Source organism: Anomaloglossus baeobatrachus, chromosome 10, assembly GCF_048569485.1.
Source record: "Anomaloglossus baeobatrachus isolate aAnoBae1 chromosome 10, aAnoBae1.hap1, whole genome shotgun sequence".
Taxonomy (NCBI): Eukaryota; Metazoa; Chordata; class Amphibia; order Anura; family Aromobatidae; genus Anomaloglossus; species Anomaloglossus baeobatrachus.
Genome location: NC_134362.1, coordinates 64,519,574 through 64,547,339, shown reverse-complemented (window position 1 = coordinate 64,547,339; position 27,766 = coordinate 64,519,574). Strand labels below are relative to the sequence as shown.

The 27,766-nt window shown below is 46.0% G+C and overlaps 1 protein-coding gene across 1 annotated transcript in view; it reads right to left on the bottom strand.

The window, feature by feature from the left end:
- The window catches only part of LOC142254347 (uncharacterized), a 172,968-nt gene extending 145,487 nt beyond the window's left edge, over positions 1-27,481 (bottom strand). Inside the window, exons 1-8 of the mRNA XM_075325393.1 lie at positions 27,412-27,481; positions 23,224-23,485; positions 23,033-23,150; positions 18,325-18,409; positions 17,253-17,359; positions 14,217-14,433; positions 9,764-9,892; positions 879-996 (exon numbers count right to left, since the gene is read on the bottom strand). Of these exons, the coding sequence (XP_075181508.1) occupies positions 879-996; positions 9,764-9,892; positions 14,217-14,433; positions 17,253-17,359; positions 18,325-18,409; positions 23,033-23,150; positions 23,224-23,485; positions 27,412-27,481 (1,106 nt within the window). The remainder of the gene's footprint in view (positions 1-878; positions 997-9,763; positions 9,893-14,216; positions 14,434-17,252; positions 17,360-18,324; positions 18,410-23,032; positions 23,151-23,223; positions 23,486-27,411) is intronic.
- Positions 27,482-27,766: the final 285 nt, after the last annotated feature.

Sequence of the window (27,766 nt, the reverse complement as noted above, 5' to 3'; positions counted from 1 at the left end):
CAGAGCCTGCAGGCAAAAGGGGCTCCTTCGGCACCCATCCAAGCTGGGGAGCGGGTTACCGGTGGGAACCCATTGGAACCGTTACACTACACAGGTGCAGGGAAAGGCAGTCACCATCAACCTGCCGGGAGAAGAAACACCGCAGACTTCTGTGGGACCCGTCCATCCAGCCGTTTGTTTTACCGGAGACTCTGTGTACAACATTGGCTGAGTGAGTACCACCGTGCCGTGCGGCACAGTGCTGCTCCCGCGACCCTGCACCTCACCGGGCCCCGTAACCCGCCTACAATCCATCCCTACCCCATCACCGGGCCCCGGGACAACCAATCCCCCTACCCACGGAGGGGAGAACTAACATCCAGGCTGCTCCCTGTCATCGCTCCCGGGATCCCCATCCAGAGCAGCGGTGGTGTCACCAATCTCACCACAACTGTGGGTGGCATCACGGACAATATCCAATCCCCACAATCAAGCCCCACCCTTTTCACTCACGGGCGAGGAACGCCGCTCGAGTCCCCGGGATCCGGCCCACCGCTCGAGCCACCACCGAGCAGCAGCCGCAGCAGCAGCGGCCGGACCCAAGCAGTGGGAGAGCGCAGCGTCCCCTCCTCCGCCCGCGACACCCACATCTTGATTAGCTGTCTAACAGCCGCAAAACATGCGGGGTGGGAACTTAAGCATGACACTAAAGCACCCACGATACTCGATCGATTATCGAGCAGTGGCAAGCATGCTCACTCATTACCACTGGTAACTTAATCATTTTAGACTTCCATTATGGGCAAGTCAAAAAAGCTAAATCCCTTTGGCACACTCACTGTCTATTAAGGTCGGAATTTTTATATATTCCCAGTCATACATGCAGTGATTGCCTTTACCATTCTCTGCAGGGAGTATTGAAAGAAGATCCTGGAGTGTAGGTCTCACTGTTATAGACACAGGAACATTCTTCTTGGCGTATACAGCCATTGTAATTTAGATCATCAAATATGGTTCCTAAGAAAAAAAGAAACTTTTTAATAATAGGAAAGTGTGAAAGTTTTACATTTAAAGGGTTAATCACAAAAAAGAATGTGCGCCCTATTCATATGACAGTTGATAACTTGCTAATTACTGAAGGTCTGACTTCTGGGACCACTAGAATCCTGAGATTGGGTCAAGAACTCTGTGAATGGGGCTCCTCAGCCCTGTCTTCAGTTAATGGGAGGTATGCATACTCGACTGCAGCCCCATTCATTGTTTTTGGGACTGCCAGAATAGCTGAGAGCAATATTTGGCTGATATATTGACAATGAAGAGAGCAGAAGCCGAGGGTCAGCACTTCTGCGTCTTTACAGATGGAACCCAAGAGCTTTGTTCTCGAGATTGCAGATTTGCTGGTGACCGGAGTGGTTTGCTCTCCAGCTATCAGTACGTTATTCCTTGTCCTATGGATAGGGAATAACTTGCTTTTTTAAATACGCGCTTTAAAGGGAATCTGTCAGCAGGTTTTTGCTATGTAATCTAGAGATTGAGACTGACACAGAGTTCAATGATGTGTCATTTATTACCCTGCAGTGCTGTTGTTTACTTATAATGAAGGTTTTCTCACCTGCGATTATCATTGCCCTGACTACACTAGTCTAACATCACCCCCTTACTCTCTGATTAGCAACTCTCTGTCTATAGACTTTGTACATAGAAAGCCTTATGTGGGCGGAGGCAGCTTTTCAGCTCTGCTGCATTGTTAAATCTATAAACTCTCATTGTGGCACAATTATTGCACCCAGTAAGCTAAGTGATACATCACTGGATTCAGAGGTTTTGCCTACATAAAGCAGCTGTGGTAGCAAATACCTGCTAACAGATTACCTTTATGTCGCAGGCGGGGAGGAGGGTGTCAGCACACCGCGCTCACCCCTTCTGCTCGGGTCCGGCAGTTGCTCCTGGTGGCTCGAGCTGTGGGCCGGATCCCGGGGTGTCTCGAGCGACACTCCTCGCCCGTGAGTGAAAAGGGGGTGTTTGTTGGGGTTATAGTTCGTGACGCCACCCACGGTTGTGGTGATTGCACCACCGCTGCTTTGGATGGGGATCCCGGGGATGGTGATGGGAGCAGCCAGGTGTTGTGTTGCCCCTCCGTGGGTAGGGGTTGGTGATCCCGGGGCCCAGTGGGGTGCAGGGGCGCAGGGGCAGCGCTGTGCCTTGCGGCACTGAGGTACTCACTCAGCCAGTAAACACAACACAGTTCTCGGTAAACAAACGGCTGGTTGGACGGGTCCCTCGGACGGTTCACGGTGCTGCGGTTCCCTGCAGTTAGCGGTGACGGTCTCTTCCCTGCACCTTTGAAATGTCTTGTGGTATCGGTGGATTCCCTCCGGTTACCCGCTCCCCGGCTGCAATCTGGGCCGGAGGAGCTCTACACTTTGCCCGCAGGCGCCGGCCCTGGGAAACTGGTGCCTTGGCGGTGGCGGTGTTTCCCCGTTGTGGTTGGACCTTTGCCGTCAATCAGGACTTGCTTGTTGGGAGATCTACGTCCCCTTCACTAACGGATTTAGCAATTTACAGCGACTCCAAGCCTTGCTGGGATCCGAAAGCCCCTGCTCTGGTACTGACTGCCCTTTGTATACTGCTCCAGGCCCTGGATACACACAGCCTCCGCGGCCCTTCCAGCAACCTCCAGACAGTCCCACTGCAGATCTTCACCGCTGTCTGCTGACCTTGCTGTTCTGGCCCTACACAAAGCTGGGCTCTCAGGCTTTCTTTCCTTCTGTCACTTTACTGGCTTCTCTCCTTTACACTTCTCTACTTTCACCACTTTCACTTCTCTGTTTACTCTAGCCCTCTGCTAGACTTCACTCTGTCTTCACTCTTGCCCTCCCTGGGCTAATCTCCTGAGCTCCTCTGCACTCTAGCCCTGCCTGGGCTAATCTGCCAGGTTTACTTCCTGCCTCCAGAGTTGTGAGCTCCTAGGTGGGCGGAGCCAACCGCCTGGCCCACCCCCTGGTGTGCATCATCAACCTCTGGAGGAAGGCAACAAGGATTTATGGGTTAGCTGGTGTACCTGCAGGGAATGTGGGGTGCGTGTGTGTTGTTATCTGTGTCCCCTGGCTTGCCCAGGGCGACACATTCCCCCTTAGCAAAACGCAGACCGTCCTCGGGCTGCCCGTCCAACACCGGTTTTATTTTCCTTTTTGTTTTTCTGAAAAGGTAAAACGGTATAACATTATCAACGGTAAATAATATACATTTTTAATCAAAAACTCTTCCCAAAACGGGAGGCACATTTACTTAAACGTTTCAACGGTGTACGGTCACGGTTTCCGCTCTCTCCCACCCAAGCAACCTGGCCCTGATGCTGCCCCTAAAACCCAGGCAGCACCCCTTGACCCACAGTCCAGCACAAGTCACCCGAGCGGGATCTGTCCTTCCCTCCAGAGGGTAGCCACCGGTCCCTTTGGTGGCTGGGCCCTGGCCTGCTCTGCTCAGGGCCCTCCCTCCAACCTGCCTCTCCGGAGGCGGCATTGCGGAAACGGTAACGGTACCCAACATATTTACAAGCCACTTAACGTTTGTGGTGCCCTGTGATGTGTAGGGGTATCATCAGTGCCCACATGTAGCTGTTGGTGCCACTCCTTGGTGTCCCCCTGGGATGGGGAAGTGCTGGTGGTAGGTGGGAGTGTGGATGGACGGGCTTCCTGGATAGTGTGAGGGTCCAGGGTGAGCAGTTTGGCAATGGTGGCATACCGGGGAAGCCTGACTTCCTCCTCTCCACAGTTTAACACTCTCACAGGCACTCTCCCTTTCTTCACATCTACCACCCCTCGGGCGGCCACTACAGTGGGCCAGTGCTCGGAAGGCATGGGCTCCATCATCGCAGGGTAGTCACGCCCCTGAGGCCCTACCGCTGCCCTACACCAGATCATCATCTCACTCCTAGGGGACACAGTCAATGGAGCAACATCCATCACTCGCACTCCACCAATCTCCCCTCCGGTTGAGCTTACATGCTGGCGGTACATTAGGGCGCGGATCTCACGCTGCACCGCCCTCTGCCGGCTCCCCGCCGCCGTGGCGGCTAGCTGCTGCAAAAGGTTCAACACATCAGCCATGCAGTGTTCCATCACATTGGTTCCCAACACTATTTTCGGGTTATGATCACTAGGCTCATTCATGATCACAATCATACCCTGGTGTTGCAGTTCAGCTTGCCCCACTGTCATAGCCACCTCTTTATACCCCACCTGGGTCAATGGAAGTCCATTAGCGGCAATCAAATTTATACTATTGTCTGGAGGCGCCAGCTCGTCTGTGGCCCAATATTGCTGGTACAATGTGTACGGTATGGTAGTTACCTGTGATCCAGTGTCCAAGAGAGCCATCACGGGTATGCCGTCCACAGCCACAGGGATGATAGGGCGGGCCCCGACATATCAGTCTCGCCAGTCCGGGGGGCCACGGTGTTCTACTCCTGAGGATTGGCCCGGGGCCCCAGGGGTTGCTCGTTTAACGGGCACTGTCGGTAAACATGGCCCGGCTTACGGCACTTGTAGCAGATTGGAGGTCTGCTCCGCGGGTTGTTAGCGCTTCTCCGCTGCATCCAGGGAACATCTTCGGGACTGTCAGCAAGTTGTATCTGCGCTGGGGGCTGAGATCTGGTCAGAGGTTGTAGCGCAGCAAGGATTTTGGCAAGGTCTCCGTCCAGGCGACGGACCTGGGCTGCCAGTTCTTCCACTGTGCTGCTTGAGGCTGCAGGTAGTAAGGAGGTTGGTTTGGCTGGAGCCGCCACAACGGGAGCTGTCTCGACGGGCCACGGGACGGGTTCCAGAATTTCAGCAGCTGGGGGCTGTAGTGCTTTGATAGCCCGCTCCTTTAACACAGCAAAGTCCACATCAGGGTGTTCCAGGGCCCACAGCCGGAGTTGTTTACGATCCTCAGGGGACCTCATCCCCTGCGCAAATTGCTCCACCAACATCTTGTTGCTATCCGCCTCATTAATAGAGTTCACCCGCTTCAGCGTGCGGAGGGCGGTCTGCAGACATAGAGCATAGTCCCGAATGCTATCCCCAGCTCGTTGCCGGCACTGGTAAAACTGCATCCTCAGCTCAGCTTCAGTCCGGGTCTCGAAGGCAGTCTGTAGCTTCTCGAAGATGGTGGCTACAGAGAGCCGGTCCCCCTCGGCCCAGGTCTCCGCTTCCTGCTCCGCCGCACCGGTTAACTGGCCTAGCACTATCGCTGCACGTTGCTTATCAGTCAGGGGGTACAGCTCTAGCAATGGGTTAAGCTTTTTCCGGAAGGCCTGCAAGGCATCCGGTTTCCCGTCATACTGCGGTAGCCAGGCAGCTCCGGGCGCATAGGGCAAGGAAAACGGCATGACCTGAGCAAGCGCGGGGGCCGCGGCACCTCCCGCCAGTACGGCCGGGACCTGGGCAGGCCCATTCCCATCCGCGGGTGCCGCTGCGGCTGCGACCACCGCTCCTCCAGCGGCTCCGTCGGGCGCAGACATCTTGTTTCCGTCCCCCTTAGCTCTTTCCCGGCCCCTCCTCTCTCGGGGCGGGGTTTTGGCCTTCGCGCCTCTACTGCTCGAGAAGACGCTCGAGCGGGAACTTTTCGCGCCAAAGATGGCGGCTTCTGAAATTTTTCTGCCGGATGCCTCCGGCGGTAACAAGGCGCACCTCTACCTGACGGCAGAGCGGTAAGATCCTGTTCGTGACGCCAAGTTGTCGCGGGCGGGGAGGAGGGTGTCAGCACACCGCGCTCACCCCTTCTGCTCGGGTCCGGCAGTTGCTCCTGGTGGCTCGAGCTGTGGGCCGGATCCCGGGGTGTCTCGAGCGACACTCCTCGCCCGTGAGTGAAAAGGGGGTGTTTGTTGGGGTTATAGTTCGTGACGCCACCCACGGTTGTGGTGATTGCACCACCGCTGCTTTGGATGGGGATCCCGGGGATGGTGATGGGAGCAGCCAGGTGTTGTGTTGCCCCTCCGTGGGTAGGGGTTGGTGATCCCGGGGCCCAGTGGGGTGCAGGGGCGCAGGGGCAGCGCTGTGCCTTGCGGCACTGAGGTACTCACTCAGCCAGTAAACACGACACAGTTCTCGGTAAACAAACGGCTGGTTGGACGGGTCCCTCGGACGGTTCACGGTGCTGCGGTTCCCTGCAGTTAGCGGTGACGGTCTCTTCCCTGCACCTTTGAAATGTCTTGTGGTATCAGTGGATTCCCTCCGGTTACCCGCTCCCCGGCTGCAATCTGGGCCGGAGGAGCTCTACACTTTGCCCGCAGGCGCCGGCCCTGGGAAACTGGTGCCTTGGCGGTGGCGGTGTTTCCCCGTTGTGGTTGGACCTTTGCCGTCAATCAGGACTTGCTTGTTGGGAGATCTACGTCCCCTTCACTAACGGATTTAGCAATTTACAGCGACTCCAAGCCTTGCTGGGATCCGAAAGCCCCTGCTCTGGTACTGACTGCCCTTTGTATACTGCTCCAGGCCCTGGATACACACAGCCTCCGCGGCCCTTCCAGCAACCTCCAGACAGTCCCACTGCAGATCTTCACCGCTGTCTGCTGACCTTGCTGTTCTGGCCCTACACAAAGCTGGGCTCTCAGGCTTTCTTTCCTTCTGTCACTTTACTGGCTTCTCTCCTTTACACTTCTCTACTTTCACCACTTTCACTTCTCTGTTTACTCTAGCCCTCTGCTAGACTTCACTCTGTCTTCACTCTTGCCCTCCCTGGGCTAATCTCCTGAGCTCCTCTGCACTCTAGCCCTGCCTGGGCTAATCTGCCAGGTTTACTTCCTGCCTCCAGAGTTGTGAGCTCCTAGGTGGGCGGAGCCAACCGCCTGGCCCACCCCCTGGTGTGCATCATCAACCTCTGGAGGAAGGCAACAAGGATTTATGGGTTAGCTGGTGTACCTGCAGGAATGTGGGGTGCGTGTGTGTTGTTATCTGTGTCCCCTGGCTTGCCCAGGGCGACACATTTACAACATAAGGGAAATGATTCTCAACTTTTAGTCCCAAAAAACTATTTTGAATAATACAATAGAAGGCTTAGAAGATTGGGAAAAGGGACAATACAACTGCAGTTTACTTCATTTTTTGTCTGAGAAACTGGAACAGAAATGCAAAAGTATCTACATAATTGGTGTATGAAAACAGCCAACAAATTCCAGCTGCACTACATCTAATTTCCCTTCATACCACGGCCATTTTCCATTTTTGCGCTTTGTTTTTCCTCTCTTTCTTCCAAGAGCCATAACTTTTTTACATTTAAGTCAATATAGCCAGATAAAAGCATTTATTTGCAGGACGAGATGTACTTTTGAATGACACCATTCATTTAAAGGGAACCTGTCAGGTTCCATATGCATTCTGACCTACAATCAGGGTGATGTGTGGCCTAGAAACCCCTTCCTACCCATCCCTGTGGTTTAGTATTGTATAATATGAACGTCTAAAAAACGTTTTATAACCTAGGTGTTCCCTATGTAAATGATCAGAGGGTCTAGTCCTCTCTAGTCCTCTGGGTGTTGCATCTCCCTGTGGGCGTGATACCATGGATTTACATGAGCGACGTCAGCCTTGTTATGGTGCTTGCTTGTCCGGGTGCATGGTCGGAAGCGCATGAGTCTTCTGAGCATGCGCAGAGCACGTCTAGAGCCAACCAGCGTACACCCAGATAACAAGGCTGTGGGAATGGCAAGCGCGCATGCGCGTGATTTCAAGCAGCTGGCTGTGATGTCGCTCATGTAAATCCATGGTATCACTCCTACAGGGGCATTATACCACAGAAAGCATGCGTCGCCCAGAGGACTAGAGCCCGTGCACATTTCCATAGGGAACATGTTAGTTATAAAACTTTTTTTATTAATTCACTTTACACAATATTACAACACAGGGATGGGTAGAAAGGAGTTACTAGGCCACACATCACCCTGCTTGTAGGTCAGAACGCATATGGGACCTGACAGGTTCCCTTTAACTATATAGTATACTGGAAAATGGAACAAAATATTCCAAGTGTGGTGAAGATGCAAAAAAAGTGCCATTCCACAATTTTTCTTCAGGTTTTCTTTTATTTACCATGTTCACTATATGGTAAAACTTAAGGGGGTGTTACACACAGCGATATCACTAGCGAACCTCGTCGATTGTGCGTCACGGGCAAATCGCTGCCCGTGGCGCACAATATTGTTTTGAGTCGTCACACACATACTTACCTGCCTAGCGACGTCGCTGTGGCCGGCGAACCGCCTCGTTTCTAAGCCGGCAGTTTGTGCGGCGTCACAGCGGCGTCACTAAGCGGCCGCCCAATAGAAGCTGAGGAGCGGAGATGAGCGGCTGTAATATCCCGCCCACCTCCCTCCTTCCTCACTTCCGGTGGCCGCAGGTAAGCTGTAGTTCCTCATTCCCGAGGTGTGACACATAGCGATGTATGCTGCGTCGTGAACGACGAACAACCTGCGTCCTCTACAATTAACAATTTTATGAAAATGAACGACGTGTCAATGATGGATGATTTGGTGAGTATTTTCCATCGTCAACGGTCGTTCCTGCGTGTCACACGCAACAACGTCGCTAACAATGCCGGATGTGCGTCACGGAATCCGTGACCCCGGCTATATATCGTTAGATACGTCGTTGCGTGTAACGGGGCCTTTACATAGCAGTATGATTCTCCAAGTCAGTACAAGTTCATAGATACCATATATGTATATTTTTTTAATTATTTTAGTAATCAAATTTTTTTTCGTCGTTTATAAAAAAAAAACAATTTGCTCTTGGTGCCATTTTCCGGGACCCATAACGTTTTTATTTTTTGGGATCTGAAGCCAAGTGATGATATATTTTTTGCGCCCCCTGAGCTGATGTTTTTAGCATACCATTTTTGGAAAGATGTAATTTTTTGATAGCCTCTTATTGTAGTTTATTGCACTGTTGAGGTGAACAAAAAACATAATTCTAGCGTATTGATTTTTTTTTTTACCAATGGGATTAAATTATAATATTTTTATAGATTACACATTTACAAATTCAGCAATACCAAATATGTATATTTTTATTTTATTTTTTTTTTTTATTTTTAATGGTGCAAAAGGAGGGGTAATTTGAACTTTTGTAGGGTTTATTTTTTTTCATATTTTTTAAAACATTTTTATTATTTTTTTTACTTGTTTACTAGTACCTTTAGGGGACTTGGAGCTCTGATCATTCGATTGCTTGTGCTATACAGCATATATCACAATCTTGTATAAACGCCAGCAAGCAACCATTATTCACAGGAGGACCATAATGACAGGCATGGGGGTCATCAGCTGATCCCTGGCTGTCATGATAACTAGTGATGGGCGAATAGTAACTATTCAAGTATTCATCTCGGCAAGAAAAACGCTCAGGTTCCCCATTGATTTGCATTAGGTTCGTTATTCGTGACGAATACCGGAATTGTACTTTGGGTTTCATTATGAATAATCCGAACACAAATAGTTAATATGCGCCCATCACTCCTGTTAACCCATCGGCGCCCTCCGATCTCTGATCAACACTCTGTTAGAGGCATAAGATGGTTGATTATAGCCGTCATGTGCAGGAAGAGATGCAGGCTCAGCATGTGAGCCTGCATCAAAGGCAGGGACACAACATATGATGTAAATAACTTAAATTTCCACAGCTGCCCAAGAGATGATTGCTGGTGTTATCCGTAGCAATATGTATGCATTAAACCATAGTTTGTATAAATATATTTGAATCTATGGAGAAAAGGGTCTTTACTACATGACAGAGAAAAATAAATTCACCTGGAGGACAAAAGCATCCATCTACACAATGGTCTTCACACAGCATGGTGCTCTCTGTATTGGTGCATGTGTTGGGGCATGGAGAGCCGCATTCTTGGTATTCCATGCTATATAGAGGGCATGACTGAGCTGGATGTGGAACAAGACATCATTTTTGGTTAGATTACATTGTGGACATCAATGTATCAGAAATAAATTATACGATAATTTACAAATGACTATGTATAGTGTATATTTTATCATTCTATCACTCACAGGGGCAACTGCCACCAATACTGTGCTACTTCCGGCTACATCTGTGCTTTATGTGGACTGTCCCTGTGCATTTTGTTGACTGCTTAATTTACTATCGTATTTTCCGGCGTATAAGACAACCCCCAACTTCTCCAGTTATAATATAGCGTTTGGGATATACTGTATATACTCGAGTATAAGCCGAGGCCCCTATTTTACCACAAAAAACTGGGAAACCTTATTGACTCAAGTATAAGCCTAGGGTGGGAAATGCAGCAGCTACTAGTAAATTTAAAAATAAAAATAGATCCCAATACAATGTAATGTGCCCATCCTTTTTCCCCCTTTTAGTAATGTGCCCATCATTGTGCCCCTTCCTTGGACCCTCTAGTAATGTCCCATTGTTTAGTAATGTGCCCTGCAATAATATGGCCATTGTTTGGTAATGTCCCCTGTAGTAATGTGTCCATTGTTTAGTAATGTCCCCTGTAGTAATGTGCCCATTGTTTAGTAATGTCCCCTGTAGTAATGTGCCCATTGTTTGGTAATGTCCCCTGTAGTAATGTGCCCATTGTTTAGTAATGTCCCCTGTAGTAATGTGCCCATTGTTTAGTAATGTCCCCTGTAGTAATGTGCCCATTGTTTAGTAATGTCCCCTGTAGTAATGTGCCCATTGTTTAGTAATGTCCCCTGTAGTAATGTGCCCATTGTTTAGTAATGTCCCCTGTAGTAATGTGCCCATTGTTTAGTAATGTCCCCTGTAGTAATGTGCCCATTGTTTAGTAATGTCCCCTGTAGTAATGTGCCCATTGTTTGGTAATGTCCCCTGTAGTAATGTGCCCATTGTTTAGTAATGTCCCCTGTAGTAATGTGCCCATTGTTTAGTAATGTCCCCTGTAGTAATGAGCCCATTGTTTAGTAATGTGCCCTGCAGTAATGTACCCATTTTTTAGTAATGTTGTGATCAATAAGGGGTGCTTCTTGGGGACCACAGGCACATAGACTCCTCCATGATTGCGTCCAATACACAGGGCCTCTGCTACTATCAGCACTTTACTGCAGTTGAATGCTTTGTGCCGCCGTCTTATACGGCGTATAAGATGATACCCAGTGTATAAGACGACCCCCGACTTTTGAGAAGATTTTCAGGAGTTAAAAAGTCATCTAATACTCCAGAAAATACGGTAACTTACATTTTAAGATAGTAAAAAAGAAATTATCTGCTCAACTCTAAGAATGACCATACCATGGAATGGAGGCCAGTGGACTCATCAGGTTTGTGTGCGGATCCAGATGGCTGGTGTCCACACAAAAAAATCCAAGGAAAAGGGGAGTGGGAATCTAGCACCATTAAAACATTTCTTTATTCTTTCCTTCATAGCTTTTTAAAAAGGGTTATTCCATCACATTAAAATCTGAAACATCAGACGCGTTTCGCACAATTAGACTGTTCCTAATTATAGGTAAGATAAAATCACACTGATTACATTTATATATAAGAGGATAGCTTATATCTGCTTAGATATACAGTACAGACCAAAAGTTTGGACACACCTTTTCATTCAAAGAGTTTTCTTTCTTTTCATGACTCTAAAAATTGTAGATTCACATTCAAGACATCAAAACTATGAATTAAAACATTTGGAATGACATATTAAAAAAGTGTGAAACAACTAAAAATATGTCTTATATTCTTGGTTCTTCAAAGTAGCCACCTTTTGCTTTGATTACTGCTTTGCACACTCTTGGCATTCTCTTGATGAGCTTCAAGAGGTAGTTACCGGAAATAGTCTTCCAACAGTCTTGAAGGAGTTCCCAGAGATGCTTAGCACTTATTGGCCCTTTTGCCTTCACTCTGCGGTACAGCTCACCATCTCGATTGGGTTCAGGTCTGGTGACTGTGGAGGCCAGGTCATCTGGCGTAGCACCACATCACTCTCCTTCTTAGTCAAATAGCCCTTACACAGCCTGGAGGTGTGTTTGGGGTCATTATCCTGTTGAAAAATAAATTATGGTCCAACTAAACGCAAACCGGATGGAATAGCACGCCGCTGCAAGATGCTGTGGTAGTCATGCTAGTTTAGTATGCCTTCAATTTTGAATAAATCCCCAACATTGTCACCAGCAAAGCACCCCCACACCGTCACACCTGCTCCTCCATGTGTGGCGCCCTGGACTAGCCAGGTCGTCACAGATAACACAAACACACCCCCACCCCCACTAGACAGTAACATTAGCCAAACGCAAAACCCTTGTTGCCTCCCTCCAGGGTCTGATGTCCACACCAGGTGGGGCGGAGCCAAGCGGTTGGCCCCGCCCACCGAGGAGTTCACAGGCCTGGAGGCAGGAAAAGTGGCAGTTGAGCAGTGGAGTTGAAGTGAGAGGAGTCAAGTGGAGAGTGTCTGGGTTTGTGGCCCAGGCACTGACAACAAGGTTGGCAGACGGTGGTGGCCGTCAGCAGGATTGGTGGATCGACGTGGAACCGTAGGACCGGGGACGGGCGACGGCCCGCCGGTACCAACCGGGGAGCGAAGTGAAGCCAGCACACCCAGGCAGGGCCATCGGACCCCGGCTAGGCTTGGAGCCACCGTCAACAGCCAAATCCGAGTGTGACAGGAACCCCATGGGTTTCCTAATAGCCAAAGACCTGTTAGAAGGCAACCGCCCACACCGTGAGGGTAAACAGCTACCGCCTAAGGCTAGAGACCCAAGGGCCAGCGCCTGCGGGCAAACGGGCTCCTCCGGCAACCATACACCGGGGAGCGGACTACCGTTGGGAACCCATCATAGTCAAGACAGTACACTAGGGTGCAGGGAAAGACAGCCGCCATCACCTGTCCGGGGAGAGACACAGCAGCCGGCTGCGGGACCCGTCCATCTAGCCGTTTGGTTTACCGAGGACTTTGTGCATCTCTTGCTGAGTGAGTACGCCTGTGCCATCCGGCACCGCGCCGCGCTGCCCCTGCAACCCTGCACCTCACCGACCCTGCCTCCCCGTCTCACCACCGGGCCCCGGGACCACCGACCCCTACCCACGGAGGGGGAAAACAACATCCCAGCTGCTCCCTACCATCGCTCCCGGGATCCCCGTCACCAACAGCGGTGGTGCCCATCTTCACTACAACCCGTGGGTGGCGTCACGGACTAAATTCCCCCCAAACCAACCACCCTTTTCACTCACGGGCGAGGAGCGCCGCTCGAGTCCCCGGATCCGGCCCACCGCTCGAGCCACCGAGCAGCAGCCACAGCAGCGCCGGACCCGAGCGTTAGCGAGCGCAGCGCAGTGGCGTCCTCCCCGCCCGCGACACATGCTTCACGGTGGGAACCAGGCATGTAGAGTCCATCCGTTCACATTTTCAACAAAGTCACGGTGGTTGGATCCAAAGATTTCAAATTTGGAGTCATCAGACCAAAGCACAGATTTCTACTGGTCTAATGTCCATTCCTTGTGTTCTTTAGCCCAAACAAGTCTCTTCTGCTTGTTGCCTGTCCTTAGCAGTGGTTTCCTAGCAGCTATTTCACCATGAAGGCCTGCTGCACAAAGTTTCTTCTTAATAGTTGTTCTAGAGATGAGAAGGTGCGTCCAAACTTTTGGTCTGTACTGTATAAATACAATCATTGTGATTTTATGTAACCCTATGATTAGGAACAGTCTAATTGTGCGAAACGCGTCTGGTATTTTATGTCGTGATGGTATCACCCTTTTTAAAAAGCTATGAAATAAAGAATTAAGAAATTGTGCTGGATTCCAACTCCTCTCTTCTTTGGACTTTAAGATGGTGTTGTAGAAAAACTGAATCCTTACAGCAAGAATTCATGATTTATTGTGGATTCCAGAAGAAGGACCTAATATCAGAGTATCCTTCTAAAAAAGCGGATTGTCCAAAACTGGCAAGTCATTAAAAATTGGTGGAGTTTGATGTAATAAACCTATGAAACGGGACAGTGACTCCTCAAATTTGTGAACAGATCCATACGTATAAGGAGTCTTTTCACAGGATACAATTTACTGGCTTGAAACTTTATTGACTTTAAATACCACTATTCGGGTCATCAAAAAGCAAAGAAATCCTAATGGAAAATAGCTAAAAGAAGTATGATCAGAGAATAGTACATTCATAAGATATCTGTGTAAATGAGTCATTTGTGGTTGAAGTCTTTATGCCTTTGTCATGTATTTCTATTGCTTTTTATTTATTTTATGCTTCTTTACACTTACGGCACATTTCTGGGGTTCTCCAATTTCCGGGTACTCCACCAGAGTGGGTGCACTGGCGTGAATATTCAGCAAATACACTGCATAGGCAAAGCATATTGTTCTCAGCGCTGCAGTGACACAGATCCTGCACACAAGCATCTATATAGTCCATAGGTTCTAGTATCGCGTTACAATCGGAGAAGGCTGTAGAAGTCAGAGTACTCTTACATATTTCATCCTGCAACAAAGACACATATGTTAATAGTGCAAAGTTCATTTAGGGTTACCAATAATATTTAGCATGTTAGCATCATAATAATCTATTATGCATCTTAAAGGGGTTGTCCAGTCTAAAATGACAAGTCTGCAGTTCCTCTATGTGACTGCAGACTTGTGATTCTTCACATCGCGTACACTGTGCACTGTGGGGATTCTACTGTGTCAAAGTTGATTAAAAGCGGTTATATGGTCTCATGTATGCAATGTGCATACTCCCGGCCAGGATACAATACACTTCCATTAAGTGAGGCCTCGCCCATCTATTCTAATTCCAGCCAGGAGTGTGCATATCGCATACTTGACTGCCATTTCCAGCTCTGACTTTGGAGAATCCTCATGGTGCACAGTGTGCGCAATATGTGGATTCACAAGTCTGCAGTCACATAGAGTGACTGCAGACATTTTAGTCCTAATAACCCCTTTAAAGTGAATCTGTCAGCATAACTTCTCACCATAAACTATTTATGTGCATGTAGCTCATTTAAAGACAAGTCTGAAGAGTTATTATAGATCTGAAGCCTCTGTCACTCCAGCTCTATTCCTCGCCCAGTCAAGTAGGAGGAGGTGTTGTAGGGTATAGAATAAAGGTATTACTGGATTTGTCTTTGAAAGAACTTCATACACTTATAGTTTGGGGTATGAAGTCCTGCCGACAGATTCCCTTTAATTATATCTACAGTGTGTCCACCCATATCCTGTCCACCGCCATTAACTTGAGAACGATGGCTGTTATAGACATAGAAGTGGTGTCTAGGTATAGTAAAGTAGCAATGCGCTACGCAATGAAACCACCTATAGCGCCACCTGGTGGAAAACAACGGAGTTAGCATTTTTAACTCGAAAACGGAACCGGATAGAGAAAAAAAGGGAATTACAAAGTTGTAGGGCATCATCAATTCAATACGAATCGACACCTTGCATACAGAAATGCTATGATTAGAACATGTAAAACTCACAAGGCTGCGGATGTGAAGCAATACCTTATGGAGACGTTCCTACAAGTCATTGGGTATGGTGGCTGTGTGGAGTGGCCTCCACGCTCACCTGACCTGACGCCATTGGACTTCTTTCTGTGAGGTCACATCAAACAGCAGGTGTATGCGACCCCTCCACCAACATTGCAGGACCTACAACGACGTATTACAGATGCTTGTGCAAACGTGTCACCTACCATATTGCACAACGTGCAGCAAGATACAGTATGCTGTGCAGAGTCCAGATGTGCATTGCAGCTGACGGTGGACACTTTGAGCATCAACATAAAATGATAGCCATATGCGTGACCAGCATTCAGTGTTTTGGGGGGATCATGGGTTTCATATCATTGCATTTCTGTATGCAAGGTGTCGAGTCATATTGAATTGATGATGCCCTACAATTTGTCAATTCACTTTTTTCTCTATCTCGTTCCGTTTTCAAGATAAAAATGCTAACTCTGTTGTTTTCCACCAGGTGGCGCTATAGGAGGTTTCATTGCGTAGCGCATGGCTACTTTACTATACCTAGACACCACTTCTATGCCTATAGCTGCCGACGTTCTCAAGTTAATGGTGGTGGACAGGATATGGGTGTGCACACTGTATACCGGTTGTAGCGGTAGTAGTTTTAACTAGCTCCAGTGATACTTCAATCAGAGCCACAGAGGACTTCCATGACTTGTTTTGGTCCTGCTTGCTGGTGTTATCGAGATACAGAAAGGGATAGAGAGGTAGAATATTGGATATCCTTTCACAGAAACAGTTAAATATAATCAAGATAAACAACTGCATTCTGAAATGCTATAATATGAAAAGGTTTTTAATACACAAATTGGCCAATTCATAAAAGCCCATCAGCCATGGTAAGGCGTACCCCTTTGATGGGAGTCTAACCTTATATGCTTCTCTTGGGCTGATATAGGCACTGAGGTCGGCGGGCCCCCAACACCTCCGGGCCCAGTCTCAACCTTTGCAACTGAGATTGTTACGTGTCCCTAGAGTTTAATGGCTGAGTCTAATTTGCAAATTGGATGAGAATAAGACGTGCTCCGAGTTCATAGATCAGAGCCGTTTTTAAATAATGTTAACCTACATATTGGGAACAGGTCAGTGTGGTGTCCGCGAAATGGCTAGCACTACGACATGTCGTATAGATATGTGAACGTAGCCTTAGAGATAGCAGGAGGGATGTGGCTTGAAAACAGATTTGCAGTGGCCAGGGGTGAAAGTATCTAAAATCTTATGGAGCGGTCAGGTCGGTAACATTGTTTTTTAATTGTATAACATCATCATCTTACATTGTATGTGTTACAATGTGTTGCAATGGATGACTGGCTTTGCTATTGGCACACACGTAGATTCAAAAAGACAGGACCAACTTTGAAAGAATTAAAGGAAACCGGTCACCAGATTTTGGTCTTCTAATTTCTAAACTAAAACTTGCACCTTAAGCACCACCTGTGCTGCATCCCATGAAGGTGCACATTACTCCCTGACCCAACCCGTAGACCCCAAAAATACCCTTTTAAAATCTCCCGCCCTGTATGTAAATTGTCTGGTCCGATGAACGTCCTAATGTGCGCCTCCCGTCCCTCCTTTAGCCCTCTTCCGGTGCTGATTGATGTGGATGACACCTCAGACGCCATCCACATAGGCTGGCAAAATCTCCATATTCCCAGCTTGCGCTGGGCACTTCGCTCAGCCCTGTTTCGGGCAGAATCGATAACATAAGTGCGCCGAACCAGTGACTTATCTGCACAGGCGTGAGAATTTGCCCGGTGATGTGAATAAAGCAGATTACCTTATCCTTGCAATCATTCGAAGATGAAGCGATCACATCTAGACATTCTTCAGTTGGACCATTCCTTTTTTGCATATTTCCAAATTGTTCTGAAGTGATTTGTTCCCCTGAGAAAACAATGTGCAGCGTGAATTATTTAGGATTTTTTTGGTACTACACTTTGCATTACCATTTATTGCATTCCTGTCAGAATTAGAACAATGTGGTGGTAAGTTAAGAAGTCTCCAATTGTTAGAAAAAATAATCTGAAAAGTAATATAAAATACATTGACATGCCTCAAATATTTATAGAGATACATAGAAGTTTATAAATTTAATTTATCGCCTAATTATATTGTTTCTAGAGGAGAATACAGAGGTGGCGCATGCAGAGCCTATGTGTCCATATTATTGAAACATATGGACCTTGTGTTTGGCCATACAGACTGAATGTACATTGCTTTGCATGTGCATAAAGCTTAACGAGGTTTTCAACTACTAATGTGACCAACTTTCTTTTAGCCTAACTGTTCCTAACTAACACATTCCTAATATACGTCTGGTGTCTACTCTGTTCCTGTAAGCCTATATCTAAGAGGCTTGTAAATATTTTTATTGTTGTAGCTTTGATTCTTCCAACTGAAGACTGGAATTGGACCAACTAAGCAGGGCACATCATTGGTGGGGGCTGAGAGGAGAGTAAAGTGTGATCTGGGCATGCATGTCGCAGAGAGGCAGCCCTGCCCCCACCAGTGATGTGCCCTGTTCAGCTGGTCCAATTCCAGTATGTAGTAGGAAGGATCAAAGCTACAACAACAATAAAAGTATTTACAAGTCTCTTAGATATAAGCTTACAGGAGCAGAGTAGATAGCAGAAGTATATTAGGAAAATGTTAGTTATGAAGAGTTAGGATAAAAGAAAGGAGATCACATTAGTAGTGGAAAACCTCTTTAAGGATGGATTACTTAAATTGCTCTGGCATCAGAGTCTGAGCTTTTATGTCTCTCCCTCCATTCTCATCTGTTGATACATTATTTTAACTGTACATGCAAAAAGTAATACTGAACAATAAAATGGGTTCTTAGTACTTACCATCTAAAGCAAAGCCACGAACACCACTAAAATCACCACACAGCCCACAAGTTTGGTTCGCATATTTGTCACGGTTCAGTTTGAGCTAAAGGATAAAAGCCTAGTCAATTTATGGCTTTAAAATTAGGGGACATACATTTTATCAAATTATGACTGAAAACTAGTAAAATATATTCTGGACAGGATTACAAAAGAATACAAAAGCCTCAAATAGTGACCCACTACTACACCCCAATACACATGATTACTTCTGGATTTTTTTTAACATCTAATGAAGACAACCATTTTTAGACTTTCTAAGATCAAGTCCTCAGCTTTGTACTGTCAACTTTGTGCCAATATAAAGAGCAGTTACGCAACAGGGGCTCTTTCTCTAGTAGATTAGCTCCATCCATGGTCTATATTGTTAGCATTCATGTCAGTCGTTTGATCAATGTCAGTTACTCTTTATTTTATTATATTATTTACGTTATTTTCTTGGTTATTTCCTCAGCCCTCCTCATGTAATTCAGTAATTAAAGGGGTTTTCCAGAACTTTGGAGTATGTTTGGATATGAATCTAAGGAAATACAGTCTACTAGTTGCTAATTACCTGCCTGTTCTGCCCTGGGCTGATATCTTCCAGCTCTGAGTGGTCAAGGACCACTTCTGGTGATTCTTCAGCTTCTGATATGTAATATCAATAGAGCAATGCCTTCTCTTCTACTCTGCTCTGCTTCTTATATGTAATATCAACAGAGCAATGCCTTCTCTTCTACTCTGCTCTGCTTCTGGTATGTAATATCAACAGAGCAATGCCTTCTCTTCTACTCTGCTCTGCTTCTGGTATGTAATATCAACAGAGCAATGCCTTCTCTTCTACTCTGCTCTGCTTCTGGTATGTAATATCAACAGAGCAATGCCTTCTCTTCTACTCTGCTCTGCTTCTGGTATGTAATATCAACAGAGCAATGCCTTCTCTTCTACTCTGCTCTGCTTCTGGTATGTAATATCAACAGAGCAATGCCTTCTCTTCTACTCTGCTCTGCTTCTGGTATGTAATATCAACAGAGCAATGCCTTCTCTTCTACTCTGCTCTGCTTCTGGTATGTAATATCAACAGAGCAATGCCTTCTCTTCTACTCTGCTCTGCTTCTTATATGTAATATCAACAGAGCAATGCCTTCTCTTCTACTCTGCTCTGCTTCTGGTATGTAATATCAACAGAGCAATGCCTTCTCTTCTACTCTGCTCTGCTTCTGGTATGTAATATCAACAGAGCAATGCCTTCTCTTCTACTCTGCTCTGCTTCTGGTATGTAATATCAACAGAGCAATGCCTTCTCTTCTACTCTGCTCTGCTTCTGGTATGTAATATCAACAGAGCAATGCCTTCTCTTCTACTCTGGTCAGCTTCTGGTATGTAATATCAACAGAGCAATGCCTTCTCTTCTACTCTGCTCTGCTTCTGATATGTAATATCAACAGAGCAATGCCTTCTCTTCTACTCTGCTCTGCTTCTGATATGTAATATCAACAGAGCAATGCCTTCTCTTCTACTCTGGTCAGCTTCTGGTATGTAATATCAACAGAGCAATGCCTTCTCTTCTACTCTGCTCTGCTTCTGATATGTAATATCAACAGAGCAATGCCTTCTCTTCTACTCTGGTCAGCTTCTGGTATGTAATATCAACAGAGCAATGCCTTCTCTTCTACTCTGCTCTGCTTCTGATATGTAATATCAACAGAGCAATGCCTTCTCTTCTACTCTGCTCTGCTTCTTATATGTAATATCAACAGAGCAATGCCTTCTCTTCTACTCTGCTCTGCTTCTGGTATGTAATATCAACAGAGCAATGCCTTCTCTTCTACTCTGCTCTGCTTCTGGTATGTAATATCAACAGAGCAATGCCTTCTCTTCTACTCTGCTCTGCTTCTGGTATGTAATATCAACAGAGCAATGCCTTCTCTTCTACTCTGCTCTGCTTCTGGTATGTAATATCAACAGAGCAATGCCTTCTCTTCTACTCTGGTCAGCTTCTGGTATGTAATATCAACAGAGCAATGCCTTCTCTTCTACTCTGCTCTGCTTCTGATATGTAATATCAACAGAGCAATGCCTTCTCTTCTACTCTGGTCAGCTTCTGGTATGTAATATCAACAGAGCAATGCCTTCTCTTCTACTCTGCTCTGCTTCTGATATGTAATATCAACAGAGCAATGCCTTCTCTTCTACTCTGCTCTGCTTCTTATATGTAATATCAACAGAGCAATGCCTTCTCTTCTACTCTGCTCTGCTTCTGGTATGTAATATCAACAGAGCAATGCCTTCTCTTCTACTCTGCTCTGCTTCTGGTATGTAATATCAACAGAGCAATGCCTTCTCTTCTACTCTGCTCTGCTTCTGGTATGTAATATCAACAGAGCAATGCCTTCTCTTCTACTCTGCTCTGCTTCTGGTATGTAATATCAACAGAGCAATGCCTTCTCTTCTACTCTGGTCAGCTTCTGGTATGTAATATCAACAGAGCAATGCCTTCTCTTCTACTCTGCTCTGCTTCTGATATGTAATATCAACAGAGCAATGCCTTCTCTTCTACTCTGCTCTGCTTCTGATATGTAATATCAACAGAGCAATGCCTTCTCTTCTACTCTGGTCAGCTTCTGGTATGTAATATCAACAGAGCAATGCCTTCTCTTCTACTCTGGTCAGCTTCTGGTATGTAATATCAACAGAGCAATGCCTTCTCTTCTACTCTGGTCAGCTTCTGGTATGTAATATCAACAGAGCAATGCCTTCTCTTCTACTCTGGTCAGCTTCTGGTATGTAATATCAACAGAGCAATGCCTTCTCTTCTACTCTGCTCTGCTTCTGGTATGTAATATCAACAGAGCAATGCCTTCTCTTCTACTCTGCTCTGCTTCTGATATGTAATATCAACAGAGAAATACCTTCTGTTCTACTCTGCTCTGCTTCTGATATGTTATATCAACAGCGCAATGCCTTCTCTTTCACTCTGCTCTGCTTCTGATATGTAATATCAACAGAGCAATGCCTTTTCTTCTACTCTGCTCTGCTTCTGATATGTAATATCAACAGAGAAATGCCTTCTCTTCTACTCTGCTCTGCTTCTGATATGTAATATTAACAGAGCAATGCCTTCTTTTCTACCTTGCTCTGTTGATGGGGTGTCACTGCCGATATCATTATGATTGACAACTATCTCTCCACTGACCAACCGGAGAAGAGAGGACTGTCTATCAGCATGATGTCGGCAGTGTCGCTCAACTGACAAAGCAGAGCAGAAGAGAAGAAGCTGCTCTTTCTGACATGAGGTCAAATCAAGCCAGAGAAGTGTCATCTGAGTTGGAACACATTGGTGCAGAGCAGAAATGGCAGATAGTTAGCCACTACCTGGCAGGAGGTCCTTAGCCACAGAGCCAAAAAAAACTCAAAACCCCAGATAACCATTTAACAGTCTGCACAATTTAGAGATCTGTCTTTATACTATGCTGTTTTAGGTACGTGCAGCATACCATGGGGACATATCTGCTCCTCTGACAGCTAAAACATAAAATAATACATTATTTGGTTAAAGGGAATCCGCCACCAGTTTTTTTTCTACCCTATCTGAGACCAGCATAATGTAGAGACAGAGACCCTGATTTCAGTAATGTGTCACTGTAATAAAATCAGTGTTTTCTATACTACAGATCTAGCCGATATACAGAGCTCATGAATATTCTGGACTACCTGCAGCACACCTGCAGTTGAAGTTAGTATGAGGTGAAGTGCGGAGTGTAATATGGAGACGGTCCTGTCCTGAGATAACTGTTGAAACCTCTGGAGGGGCAAGCTACAAATTGGCAGGGTTTCAGCCCCTAGGCCACCAGTACTTTCAAGGTCAGTGGCAAACTGAGAGACTGCCTCTCAGTTTGCCTCTCCTTTTCATAAAGAGCAGTAAATTTTCCCAGGAGCTAAGCACTGTGATTGAATCTGGAAACTTCTAAAAGAAACAGTGAGTTTTCCCTCAAGATTCAAGTCACCTGCTCGCTAGAAAGGATTAAAACGTTTTCTTGTCTTGAAAATCCTAAGAGTTTAAGACACCTATTCAAAGGTAGGGAAGTAGCGGCAGGAGGAATACACTACCACCACATAGCAGAGAAACTAAACTCTCATTGGGGCAAGTCAGACCGCTATCCTAGTATATTCTGTATGAAAGGTTCAGGGCTGTTTTCTGCAGTGCTTCAGTAAAAGATAAAAGCTCCCTGTCCTGTCTTTGGCTGATTATTCTCTGCCAGGAACCAGCCGTAGTTGGGGGGACAAGGGAATAACCCTCTGGCACTGTGCATCACCACCTATGTAACTCCTCGGGACCTTCATCAGTGCCCGGCCATACCAAAGACGAACATCACAACTCATGTCACAAACTCTTTGTTTATTTATTTTATCATTTTTCTCTCCCACCTTTCTAATATTATTTTTACACCCCAATACAACAGCCTGTACGGTCACATCGCCATTCTGACCCACCACTGTGACATCTGAAATCTACCGGGGCGGCACATAAAGGCCAGAGATATCTCTTTTTTTAATCCAGGAGAGTAGACAAACATGATCTTATGAGAGGAATGGATGGTTTTGTGTACCCTTTTTGATATTTATTTGTGTACTGTGTTCTAGTGGAAAATCCTATATGAAATGCACAGAGAAACAGATATTCATTTACCAGTAGACTGTCGTCTTCATTCCATATCAGAGAAATATCATTGGATGCTGTGATCTTGATATTTTTGCCTAATGTGTCAACTCGAACCCTAGACCTCTCAGTTGGGATCTCTGTCACCCTACAAGAGTAGTGTTATCATTAACCATTTCATAGGGACAATAAACAGTAAATGTAGTAAAAGAGAAACTTACAAGAGTCCATCCAACATAATAGACTTATTTGTGATTTCTACCACCACTCCATCAAGAATCGCGGTGATGTGGGTTTTCACAGCGTTGCCATATTCCACACTGGGACGGATCTGAATGTTGAAGTCTTCGTTGTTGCTCTTGCAATGGGAAGCAAATAAGTAATTGCAAGTGCCGGGAAAGTAGTAGATGTCGCCATCAAATGTCTTGAAGTGGTAATTGCCCCATGTACTGCAAACGTGTCCACTGTGACTTGAGAATTGTGCTGCATTGACGCAAAAAAATGATATAATAAATCAATATCATAAGCACGGTAGATACATAGTGCACATTTCCAGCCTCCTTCACTGAGTGATAAATGGATTATTCTGGCTAATGTAAAATCCTAAAGTTTTTCTAAATAGAAAATGAATAAACTATACAATGTGGTTAAAATGCAGGTAATTGTCCACAAAGTAAAGACGGGAGCAAACAGTTCCAAAATTCTAAAATCCTGCTATGTTTTGGAAATGCCCACTCCATATGCTCCTGTTGTCATGATCCAGGACCAGTATTCCCCGCTCCAGAGTTTCCCAGGCCTGATCATGTCAGGGGTTAACTCCCATCATCCTCGTTCTGGTTTCAGGAGACACTATATATGGTCTCTGAATCTGCATTCCAGTGCTGGTTATAGTTTTGCTCTGCAGCCTGTGACTGGCTCTGGTGAGATTCCCTGTTTGATCTGACTCCTTGTTACCGTGCCCTGACCTGTACCCTTCCCCGCTCGTCTGTCTGTCCCGGTCCCTGACTTCCCACTCCTGTCTTTTGTTTGTGTTTCCCTCTGCATACCTGATCTCTCGGCTTCCAACTCAGTTCTGTTTTCTGACTTGATTTTTATCCTCCCTTTGCAGTGACTTGATTTCCCGACTAGACCCTGACTGCTTAACTACTCTATTGCCCCCTGGTGGTTCGCCTGTGAACTGCTTGATGAATTTTTTCTGCTGTACTTCAGCTGCCTTAGTGTTACTCTGCTTCACTACTCTGCTGCCAGCTATTGGGGAATACGCTGCACTACGTCTCACTAGCCCTTTGTATAGTGTGACACCTGTTTTCCCAAATACACTTGTTTTCTTTGGTGCATTATGGTGCATTATTTGGTATTATTATACCCAAAAACACTCTGATATCTGACCCCACAGCCAATCACTGACCCCAGCTGTGACGGTCAGTATAAATTGACAGTATTGGTATGGACATATATGAGACATGGTGCGCTGCATGGTTTAAGTGGTGAGAATAGTAAGGTTCATTATTCTTTCATAAGAAAGGTGAATACTTTTATTTTTTGGTCAGTCAGTACTTTGGGTGAAGTTGAGGAATAGTAGGGGCATCCCACTGTGTGGAGCATCAAATAATGAGACAATCATAGTGCTAGAGGAACTGTGGGGGAATAATTTTGTGTAATGGAAGGGAGACTGTGGGATTCACTATGTTGTGTTGAGGAACTATGGGGCCATTTCATTGTGTTGAGGAGTTGTGGAGGCCATCATACTACGTAAGGGCTGTCGGAGAAATTTACTATTTGTGGCAAGACTGAAGAGATGATCTTAGACTGGATTTAGATGATGGTATGGCATCTGATGCAAGTGCCATATGCTAATGACCCTTGGCTCCCGCTGTGCTGTCAAGCGACTGTGACCCGATCCTGCAGCTGCAGAGGAAGGGGCAGGAGCTGCAGAGGAGAGGAAGGAATTAATCTCCCTACCTCTTCCATTGTCACCTGATGTGATTATAACACTGCACTTGGATGTCATCCGAGTACAGTCCAATGTTTCCCTCGCACCCATAGACTTATATGGGTGCGGGTGACACGGCTGTTGCAGACAATTGCAGCATGCTGCGAATTTCTCTCATCCAGAATCTGGATGAGAAAAAAGCTGACCGCCTGCTCTCCCTCATTGACTAACATTGGTCCAAGTGCATAGTGAGATGTATTTCTTTGACTGCCCCTATGCACGTAAATTCTGTTTACTGTGCCAAATATTTTTGGGGGGAAATGGCATCCCAATAAGGACTTTTGCTAGTCCTGCCTACTGATACTAATGCCTATTTCAGCTGAATGTGTGTCTAAGGACATACATTCAGCTTAAGTGTTTTGCGGTGTGGAGACCCATCGGGTTCCTAAACTGTAATACAAGCTGCTAGCCAATTAGAGGCTGACAGTTGATATCAGCAAACCCATAACAGGCTGTGTATGGCAGTGATGTTATGTGCTGCCAATGGCTGGGGTGCCGAAGTCAGGTGCTGGCCTCTCCACTGGCTATGAAGGACACGGCACATTGTGGCAGCGGGGAAAGGCAAGAAGAATTGTTTATTTTTAAAATGTATTGGAAAAGAGCAGCAGAACAGTGAACATTATAAGAGAAAGGGGCCCAGGATTAGGGACATAATTTCAGCTTAAATGTTTTGCGGTGCCGAGACCCATCGGGTTCCTAAACTGTAATACAAGCCGCTAGCCAATTAGAGGCTGACAGTTGAAATCAGCAAACCCATAACAGGCTGTGTATGGCAGTGATGTATGTGCTGCCAATGGCTGGGATGCCGAAGTCAGGTGCTGGCCTCTCCACTACCTATGGAGGACACGGCACGTTGTGGCAGCAGGGAAAGGCAAGAAGAATTGTTTATTTTTAAAATGTATTGGAAAAGAGCATCAGAACAGTGAACATTATAATAGAAAGGGGCCCAGGATTAGGGACTTTTCTTACAGAATGTGGCCAAAGGTGGTGACATTATAATAGGAAGTGTGATGGTGGAATATGGTGTGTTGTGTATCATTTTGTGTAGGTTTGTATTTTAGGCGTGGGGCTCTGTCCATTCTATGTATTATTTGTCCTGTCTGCATGGTTATAACCCCCTGCAGTGCTTCTGTCCCTAGGTGTGGGGGAGGGAGCCTGGAATCCACCCAAACTCTCTGGTTTCCTGGGAGATTATTCAGTCTGTCTGAGAGCTTCAAAAGAGAAGCAGGAAGATTCATCCTCATTGGGAGCAGCTGCGGCTACCCAGAGAGACCTGGACATTTATCACTTACTGGACTATATCTATGTTTCTGGACTATTTTACCCTCTGTATGGCGGATTATTTTATGGACTCTCTGATTTGCTTGGAATAAATGTTCTTTTGATTGTCACTCATCTCACGCTCTGTTGATGTTGTGTGATATGGGAGAAGGACCCCGTGACAGGAAGGGTCACAGGATGGGGGACATTATTACAGCAAGATGCCCAGGATGGGGACCTTATTATATGAAGTGGCCCAAGATGGGAAATATTTATTTCAATATGCAACCCAAGTCGGGGACATTATTATAAGAAGGCGCTCACCATGGGGGACATTTCTTACAGGATGCAGCCTAAGATGGGCAGATTATTATAGGAAGGGCCCCAGGCTGGAGGGCATTTCTTACAGGATGGAGGAAATTAATACTGGAAGGGGATCATGATGTGGGACCTGATTACAGAAAAGGACAGGGGACGAGGGCAAAATACCAGGATGGGGCCTATGATGAATGAATTGATTACAGGAAGAGACTAGGACTGAGGACAATTTTACAGGAAGGGGCTCATGATGGGGGACATTATTACAGTAAGGGGCCAGAACAAAAGACATTATTACATGAGAGGTGAAAACATGTATCTTTCTAGGAACTATAACATTGAAGGGGCCCACACATCTGACCAACATGCAAATAAGGACCAAGATCCACATTTTAGTGCCCAGTGGACTTTAGTTATACCACTGTATGGGACCCCATTTTTCTATGTATGTCCCTGCTGTAGATGTTACGTTGGGTTTGTGATTGACATCTACAGTAATACATGCCTTATTGATAACAATTATCCCATGCCATTTTCCACACATAGGATATGTATATATTTTTTTTGTCGTTGAAATCAGGATTCAGGACAAGTGCACAAATAGCAATATCACTTTTTAGATACTATTCTTAATCAGATGGAAGGTTGGGATATTGTTAACTGCTTACGGTGAAATATTGGATGTAATACCATCATTGAATATACGTGACTTATCCAGGTCTCCATGAGACTGGAAATATTTTCACGGATTATTAGTTATCCAGTACATGGGCTGTTTAATGACATGTGAGACATATTCAAATACATTTGCATTTGGATTTAGGTTTGGGTTACTTACGTATTGGAGCCGGGGTTGGCATCATTGCATCAAGCATCACAATTCCTGGAATACAATACATACAGATCATTTTTCAGTGCAGCCATGTTACTTTGTTGTCAAAACAATCCGATTTAACGTAATACGAGCATGTGTATATACGATATATACAGTATATCACAAAAGTGAGTACACCCCTCCCATTTTTGTAAATATTTTATTATATCTTTTCATGGGATGACACTGAAGATCTGACCCTGTAATACAATGGGCAGTAGTCAGTGTGCAGCTCGTATAACAGTGTAAATTTGGTGTCCACTATACTCGGCACATAGCCATTAATGTCAAAACCAAGGCAACAAAAGTGAGTACACCC